At 43.2% G+C, this 9,524-nt stretch overlaps 1 protein-coding gene across 3 annotated transcripts in view; it reads right to left on the reverse strand.

Moving 5' to 3' along the window:
• Window positions 1-9,295, reverse strand: part of ldb1b (LIM-domain binding 1b) — a 23,348-nt gene extending 14,053 nt beyond the window's left edge. The window contains exon 1 of one of the 3 annotated variants that reach the window (XM_008276321.1): window positions 8,996-9,295. In XM_008276321.1, coding sequence (XP_008274543.1) covers window positions 8,996-9,023 — 28 coding nt within the window. In that variant the 5' untranslated portion in view covers window positions 9,024-9,295. Of the gene's footprint in view, window positions 1-496; window positions 531-4,352; window positions 4,465-8,995 lie in introns of those variants that run through there. The other 2 variants (XM_008276338.1, XM_008276312.1) reach the window with 2 other exon arrangements.
• Window positions 9,296-9,524: the final 229 nt, after the last annotated feature.

Here is a 9,524-nt window from a genome sequence, read left to right on the forward strand (position 1 = left end):
GGGGGGGTTCAGAATAAGGCTTGAAGGGCCTACACACACCATCTCTTTTGCTTTCAGGCATAGGGCAGGCCTTATCTTCCACCAGCAACCCGACCATCCACGCACACAGACACACACACATGCTGCCGCTGCCTAACCTTCACTTCACCAGCTAGCCTCATTTTCCAATTTACAGTTACACATTCATACCTAAAGCCACAAATCCATGTATAATAAGTGATTAACGCTGGGACACACGCTGGCTGAAGAAGCTCCTAATGTGCACAGTATGGTGTTTTTGTCCACTAGCTCACACTTAAACCCACAAGTGCAACCTGTTTAAGTCAACAAAAGAAGAGAGAACTTGTGCGGGATTTATCTAGACATTAACAAAAATCTTTGATACATTAAAAGAACCTTTTTCAGCTGTTTTAGTTTTTGTTCGACTTCTAGAGATTTTAATGCCGAATCAGCTATGAAACAAAAAAGAAGGAAAAGGTCAGCATGAAACACTTACCTCCTTCAGATTCTAGCTGTTCTGACATCGCCATTTTGTCACCTACAAATGCACTTTCACAGCTATATACACTGATCTGACTCAAAAAAAAAAAAAAAAGGGTCTCTGTTTTCATGCCCCCCCCCTGATATCTCCCATGTCCAGACTGTCAGGCTCAGGGGCACGAGGAGGGGGAAGAAGGATGCCTACAGTGTGTGTCTGTGTCTGTGTGTGTGCGTGCATGTCGCTGGGTGTTTGTGTGTGCGTGCAAATGCGTGCAGTGCGCCACTTCCACTTAGTAGTCAACAGGAAACCGAACGGCACATGCATCTGCCGGAGTTCTGATAACAACTAGCCCCGTCGCCCTCCCTGCAGCCCGGCCTTCAACACTGCTCTGAGGACAGTCTGGAGTCGTTTCAACAGCAGGAAAAGCGACCGATCATGGCTCAAAGATGAGAGCTAACTTTATAATAAGTGACATCAGTTAAGTGTTTTTGCCCAAACGGGAATGAAAACAAAACTACTCCCTCTGTCACACAGGAGATTGCGTTCAGTGTATTTATTTTCCCAAGTGGAAAAGCGAGCGTTTCATGGGTTTCTACCACTTCATAGTATCAAATAAATACTTTCACTACATCAGTGGCACAGATTGTTCCATTTCCTTACATGGAGGCTTGCTGCATGTCTCCAGGGCTTGTTTCTCTGGTCACTGCCTGCCAGATTTTATACATTTGGCAGCTCGGCCTTCTTTACTCTATTATTGGATCAGATGGAGGGACAGAGATCTCTGTCTGATTCAGCTCTGATAAAAGATCCAAAAGATAAGTTGACACTTTTTTGGAGGATCAAGCTCTAGTAGGGTAAAGCTAGTGGCCAGCTTCAGCTCAAAAGGGGACTGTGAGTCAGAAAAAAAACAGTCATTAAACTGCAGCACAGTTATACTTATTTCTTAATTCATGTTGTACATATAAATCACTGAAATGTACCTGAAATATCATAATGCGCTGTCATATTCCAACAATGTACAAAGTAGTTAAAATTATTTTCACCTCAGCCAACTACAACATACAACCACTACTTACACATTAATTAACGGCAGGGTTGGGCAACATGACGGCACTGTGAGATGAGGTAATGTTGTCTATTGTCAGACATTTGTCCCATATTGTTTATACTGTAATTCAATAATTTAATTCAATATACTTTACTGACATGAATAAAAATGATTTTTTAAATTACATTTTAATTACTTTCTTTCTTATTGCTCATTTTAAGGCGGCACTGTCTTTATCAAAGTTTTATTTACTCCTTTAAATGTTGTATTTAATGTTCTTGTATTTTAAGTTGTTTTTTTTAAGCACCTTGTAACTCCAGTTACAAAACATGTTAGAAAAACAAAGTTTATACTAAAATATGTATATGTATATGTATATGTGGCATATATATAATTTTAAAATGGTTTTTAAAAAATGCAATTTATTAACTACAAAAAAATTGAATGGGAGGATTGAAACAAAGAACAAGAAAAAGGCAAAAAGAAGATGAAAAAGTAAATATGTGTTATGTGTGTGCATGTGTGCCTTAGGTGAAATAAGCTTTGTCAAGATAAATGTCACGTTCAGTGATGTTTTAATTATCTGTCATTCAGTTAATGACATGCAGTCACATATGAGCTGGGTGTGCTGCATGTCCCTTTTCTGATGCGATGAGTTGCTTTTTCTTATTGTCCTGTTTTGTAAATTTGGGGGATTTTAAACTTTCCTCTCTTATACTGTTTTATGTCTCACGTTTTAAGAGGACGTCCGTCTTTGACTAGCCTGTCAAACAGCGACCACGGACTCTAAGCACAACTTCTTGTGTCGTCTTTTCTCTGCAGCTCAACTCTGGTCACAGATTGTGTGTTTGGTCACGATCTGTCTCTGCTTTGTATCCCTGATAGGAAAGAGATTTTCTGCCAATTTATATTCATGGTCTCAAGATCAGCTGACAGAAGGGATGTGTTTTTTGGTTCAGCTCCTGGGTTAATAGTGCCTGAAAGCTCAGTGTGTGTTTTTTGGAGCTTGAATTGAGATGTAACCAAAATTTAAGTTCTCTCTTTTTTTCATGGTAACAATCAATGAGTAACAGTTCAATTCAGAAGTCTGCATGCAATCATCAGTGTAGTACTAATGACTGAATGGACCTCAAACTTTACTCTGACAAGTTGAGTCCAAATTCTAATTGGTATGTCTATTTTCTTCTAGTTGCACAATAATGCTCTACATGTTTTATGCTTCAGTGCCTTCACTGCCAGAACAAAGTTACCTGACACATTATTTCTGAGACCTAAGTGGTTTCCTGAGATCTGAGTTTCTTTTCGAAGACTATAATTTTAGATGACATTGACAAGGTTGACTATGTGTTCTCTGGGTGTATCAGGCCACCATCAGTGCTGAGAACCAATAAGTGGACCATGTTCACGCCATAATGACCCCTCATAGAGGTCTATGGGCATTTTTTTAATTTATTTTTTTAAATCTAAAAACAACAAGTGTTTCCCAGAAATGGGTAAATACAACATAATGAAAAACAAATGATCACTGAATAAACAAACAAATGAACACCCAAACACATTCTGGTGGTAAATTAAGATCAATTTGGAAATAAATAAATAACTTTCCTTTGAATTTGGCAAACTGACTAACCTCATTTAAATTTTGACAGGTTTGTGCTTTACACAGATTTGTTGGACAAAAAACAGTCTGTAGTTATTACACTCACTGTTGTCAGAGCTCTACCCATACTCATCTTTTAGCTCAATTAAAAAAAAATTATGTAAATTTTATATAAATGGACATTAGAATTAAAAGTCACGCTGAAGGTCCAGTGTGTAGGATTCAGTGTCATCTAGCAGTAAGATTGCAAATTAAAATCAACTGAAAATCTGAAGCAGGGTCTTCTTCAGAATGTGGCTATCTTGTGACTGACAAGTCTTCACCACATGGGTTTGCTAGTCAAGTTTAAAAAAATCAAATTGGTGACAACCAAATTCCAAACTCAAGGCTTTAATTCCACAAACCAATAGGTCTTCTTTTATCTTTTATATATGTTCTACACTGTAGAAACATGGCGGCTTAACATGGTGGACCTCATGGAGAGAAACTTCACCCCTCTGTAGATATACAGAGGTTATTCTAAGGTAACAAAAACACAACTAGTCTTGCAGTTCAGTGATTGTACACTAATAAAAACATGACAATTAATATCTTATTACACTTCTGCAAATAGATCCCCCTAAATCCTACACTGGGCCTTTAAATACTTGAAGTCGGAGATGAAAGTTGATTTTTTGTAAGTACCTGCATTTATCATGGTTTTAATAACTGGATTAGCCAAATACAGGCTGCTCCATGTGTTTTTAAATCAATAAGGATTTCTAATTTGTACACGTACATGTAAGTATTGTGATTTTATAAATATATACACATACACATATTATGTTTGCATCCTTATTATATAATCAACACATTTAAAATGTAGCATAACACTCACAGGGGCTATTGTTATGCATAATAAGCGCTTTCAAATACACTTTAAGTGCATTTTTACTGCCTTCATTGGAGGAGTGGAATTTTGACATTGCTGGATCATCCTTTTCCAGCGCCGCTTGACTGTCAGGCAGGACATTTGTTACTGAAAAAGCTCATATACAAGAGTAAATTAAAGCACAGCAACTTCACATAAAACAACAGTAGCCACAGCTGTTTTGCAAATTCTGCATCACAAATAAAACTATATGCAAATTATGCTGTGTTTTGTTCTCCCGCAGAGATCCGTCACTCTCCATCTGCTTTATAGTCACTATATGCATCATCAGAGGGGCAGAGACTGTACTGACCTACAATCTGAGGTTGTCCTTTGATAGCAGCGCCCTCTTGTGGCCCTGGCGGGTTGGTTGCTTGTTTTCATCCTGCCCTACAGTATTCTCTCACTCACTGGGTGAATTCCGTACTCAGGATTTTCTCTGGCAGGCGAACACAGACACACTGCAATAAGGGAAGTTCAGCGGCAAGTGCGTCACATGTTGTAACAGGCCAATGGGTGAAGAGATTAAATTAGAAAAAGGCTCAACTGTGAGCCAATTTGACATTAATATACATCTATATGACGGTTGTTTTATAAAAAAAACAAAAAACAAAACAATAGATGCTTAAAAATAAAATAGTGTTGCAAATTAATGTTCAAGATTGTAAAACATCACTTCAGCATTACAGTCCAACACACACAGACACACACAGACTGGCATTTTGCAGGTAGCTCAGATTTAAGCGCGCGCGGGCGCATGTGTGTGTGTGTATGTGTGTGTGTGTGTGTGTGTGTGTGTGTGTGTGTGTGTGTTTGTGACAGATGTGCGTGAGTGTGTGTGGCGGCGACTGGTGTCAGCTGACAGTTGTGTGAGCGGAGATGACAGTGCCCTGATGCTGCGTTCTCTGTTCTCTGGGAGCCATTTTGTCTGTCTCTGATCTCAGAGTCGGGTCTGCCCCCCCTCCACCACCACCACCACCACCACCACCGCCGCCACCTCCCCCCCTCACCTCCCCCTCAGCCATTCACGTCACCGCTCAGCCTTGCAGAAAACATAGAAACACAGTCTGATTTTTTCTCACTCTCTGTCTCACCCACTCTGCCTCCCCCCTTCCCACTCCACCCCTACAGTGCTCATCTCCCACTTGCCTTCTCTTTTCTTGGCTCTTCTTCTGCTCCCCCCATCACCTCTGCTTCCTCTTCCTCCCTCCTCCTCCTCTTCTTCTTCCTCCCTTAATCCACATCTTTCCTCTCAGTGTCTGCCTCCCTCTTCCCCTCTGTCACACCCTCCTCACCCTCCCTCCTCTTCAGGCTCCTCTCTTGTTGTGCAACCCGTTTTTAAACAGCTCAGCCTTTGTGCGTTTTTGTCTGTTGCAATTTCAGCCAGGGCTGCAGTCTTTACTCATTTTCCTCCAATCAGGGACACCATGTGATTCTCTGCATGAGAGGGCACAGCCCCCCCCCCTCCCCTCTCCCTCCCTCCTCACCTCCCCTCATCTAGTCAGTCAGCCATCCAGGCAACATACGCTAGCAATCAGGGGAGTCAAAGAGAAATAGGGAGTGAAGGGGAGGAGGAGGGGGGGAAGGATGAAGGTATATACACAGCGCAGAGTGAAATGGTGTGCAGAGGGGGAGAGATATGATCGAGGTGAGGAGGCAGGGGATGAGGAAACACAAGGTGGAGGTTGTAATGTATGGTCCGGAGAGGTCAACGCACAATTGGCCGCAAAAAGCACGAAACATGTGTAGCCTCATAAAGCTGACTGTACAGTAACTTCCTTTTGTGAAGTCATTCCCATACACCCACTGTTTATGTCATCCACATGTCGAGGCACATGCTGTGTGTGTGTGTGTGTGTGTGTGTGTGTGTGTGCGTGTGTGCCCGCGCGCGTTCACACAAACACACACTCACGTACAACACGGAGCCCACACAAGAAGGGGGAGGATCCTTCAGTGCTGAACACGACTCTGGAATGTAAACAGAGAAGGAGAAGAGGACAACTACAGACGGGTTCTATAGTTCCATATTTTATTCTATCTTCCATCATAATGAGCAAGCAGAGCCTCTCGGGTTTGGTTTAAATGTGTAAAGACAGTAGAATGGGGGGCAAATTAACCAGCATCACTGTAGGGTCAAACTGTGGGTTCACCTGAAGTTAACATGAATGAATGGAAGTGATTGTTCCAAATTTGGAGGCAGTGTTTACATTGGTTTTCACTTACCTCACGTTGTATATAAACGTGTGCATGTGTGTGCAAGTAAAGGTGAAGTTTCGTTAATGACACACGTTGTGTAAGGGCCCCCTAGACTCGCATGAAAAAGCAGAAGTTTAAATCTTACTTGTGGTGTCTTTTTAAAGTTCTGGTTTTGCTAAAAGTGTGTTGACATCTATAAAGCCAGTGCTTGGAAATCTAAGGATCTTCAAATAAGATGAGAAAAGCTGCTCTATATCAACAACTTTTTGTCTTTAAACTGTAAAGAAATCTGGTGGGGAAAAAAAACAAAGAGAAGAATGCAAAAAGCAGAGAAACTGTGGCAACAAAGAAAGGGGAACACCAGAGAGAACAACATGAGAGCAAAAGTGGAGCGCACAAGAGTGCAGTCATACGTCTTTTTGGAAATTTCCATGACCACGTTGATTAAGTATGCAATCTGACCGCAAGATAGCTAAGGCCCGGTTCTAAACAAATGCTCCCGCCTCTGCTGTGCAGGTTTGTTTAACGGCTGAGGTGGCAGCGTTTGCCTTTGTACAACGGGGCACTGCGCACAGATTGAAAACACTCGTGCACACAGACACACATGAAAAAGTCTGCATGCAGTTACATTGAACACGGATGCACCACGTTTCCCCAGTGCCATTTTGAGCTCCAGACAAATTGCTATCTGATGTGTCTGGAGAGTCACTGACACCAAATCTGCCCAGTTTGATCGGAGCACCAACATCTTTCAGCTTTCCAGACCCTTCATCCTCAATAATGTGTCATATGTTCCTCTGTCTGCGCGAGCCAGCCAGGATGAGCTGGCATTGTCTCTCAATTTGCCCCTCCTAAACTTTTCCACCTTTAAAATAATCTGCCCGCTAAAGAGTTTCCAGACCGCAAAACATGGAACCAGTTAATGTTCCATATTTCTAATGATCCAAGTGGAGGCTGAAACCAGAGAAACGTGATCCAGGATAAGTGGTTGGCTAAATTTCTCTATCCACATCCCTGGCTGTTTGAGGGTTGACCACTGTGGCCGCTGTGGCCTGGTAGGCAGGAGAGAGAAGAGGAGGCCACGTCAGGGTTATGCAGCAGCCTCCATGCACTCACACAACTCTGTCACACTTTCTTCCTCCTCTCTGGCTGCTGAATATTATACAACAGTGGATTCCAAGTACATCTATCATGATTATGAATACATTTGCAGCTATAGGATTATATTTCATGTCCTACACGTCCTATCAGGGGTGCTACATAAATCGCTGTAACACTTAATAATATATTGCCTAAGGCTCAGCAGCGCAGGGTTTATTTCTAGACCTTTATTCCTCTTGTTCTTTCCACCTCCGCCTGATTAAAGCCAATAAAATGAAACGAATGATCTGTTTGCTGTCAGGCGCGCCGACACCTAAAAAAACACAACAGTTGGAGAACTGCAGGGAGTTCCTCAGAAGTCATACACCTCTCGATGTGGTGGTCTGTAATATGATGGATATTACTCCCTCCAGGTCGCTCTTCTGTGGCCCGACTCCCAGAAGCCATGTGGCCGTTGCTCAACGTTGACCAATTTTATTAAAAAATGGGCAACAAGCAACAGTCAGACTGTTGTTCTGTCATCGTGGCATGAAATGAAATCAGGCTACGTGTGTTTGATACTTCTTCCCCCCTAAGACAAAGAAAGTGAAGCAGATTTGGTAGGAAACAGCAGCAAATAGACAAACAGTGATGCAAGTAATTGTATGAGGTCAGTGTCTACCTCTGAAGGTGTGCACTCGCTGACCTCCTTCCACTTAAGAGAACTCATAGGTCAAACAAGGACTCTAACAAGGCCATTATAAACCCAAGTCATGCTTGAAAAACAGTGAGTTGCATCTTCAGGGATGCTAAAAGTTGTGCACCACTTATAGTAACACAAATGTAGCCATGCTGCATTTCCACTGTGGCATCAGGTAACAGAAACAGGCCCTGCACCTTGAATGACTGCCTTTGCCTCATCAACCTCTTTAAGCATCCCTAAACGGTAAACTCCTGAGCAAGCCGTGAAACATCAAGCGGTCATTAATAACTCAATCATGCAAGCCTTTGATCCATGCCAATGATCTTTGCCCTTTAAATGTCTTGCTTTGATCCATCTTTTTTTATTTTCTTGAGAGGATCACCAGCCTTCCTGCAGGACTTTCTACTGTGGATAAGTGAGTGCAACATCTGTGCCGCCCTGAAAAGAACTCTGCTGTTAACACGAGCCATCAGTCAGAAACCAGCAGCAGCAGCAGCAGGAGAAGCAACAAGAACAACAACTGGTGGAGGAAGCGAGGAGAAGAAGTTGCATTAGTGGTGCCATAGCAACAACTTCGTGCCCAGATGTGTGCACTGCCAGCAAAGATCTGTGTGTAATCTTCAAACTAAACAGCAAACAGTAAAAAGCCAGGTTCGAAGTGAGGCTGGAGCCAGACTACATGTTGATCCCTCTATTCTAATATTTTCTCTGCTCTTCACCCTCTCAGCCGTCACAGAGGACGACCTCCCATGAGCCTTTGCAAACAGAGCCTCAGGGCCCCGGGGCACCTCTTACCCCCATCTCTCTGCCCCAGTCACGCCACGGCAGCGGCTGCAACCAAAACACAACAACAACGACTAGTAAAACTCAGCTGCTGGCAGCGGCTGGCAGCAGCAACAACAGCAGTGGCAGCAGAAGAGGCAGCAGCAGCAGCCAGGTTGTCGTTAACGGCAACCATCACCACAGCAGCTACTTACCAGGACACGCGCAGCCGCCCACGGACATCTTCTCACATGTCTGGTGTGAATCCGATCAGAATGATGGTGGTTGGTGTCTCTGTTATCCCCGCTCTCCTTTCCTCTCTCCTCTTTCTCACTAGTCACTGCTACCGCCACTGAGGCTGCTCACATGAGCGTCTGTTATCCCCACGGTTCACGCACACACAGGGAAACACACACACAGACACATACCAGGGAGGGAGGGAGGAAGAGTGACGACGAGGGAGGAAAAAAAAAAGAAAATGAGAGAACGAGGGTAAGGAAGAGGTTAAAAAAGAGAGCACACGCACACACACACACACACACATACACACACACACACACAAAGGGATCAGATCCCCTCAGTTGTAGCTGCTGTACACTATGAATCACACTGTGTCAGAGTGAGTGTGTGTGTTGTTGGAGTGAGGAAGAAATTCTGCTCTGCCCTCACCCTCATCAGCCCTGCAAATTACAGCTCAGGTGGGAGGAGAGAGGGAGAAAGAGAGGAAGAGAGAGGGAGGGAATG

Source organism: Stegastes partitus, unplaced genomic scaffold (assembly GCF_000690725.1).
Source record: "Stegastes partitus isolate 25-593 unplaced genomic scaffold, Stegastes_partitus-1.0.2 Scaffold3, whole genome shotgun sequence".
Classification (NCBI taxonomy): Eukaryota; Metazoa; Chordata; class Actinopteri; family Pomacentridae; genus Stegastes; species Stegastes partitus.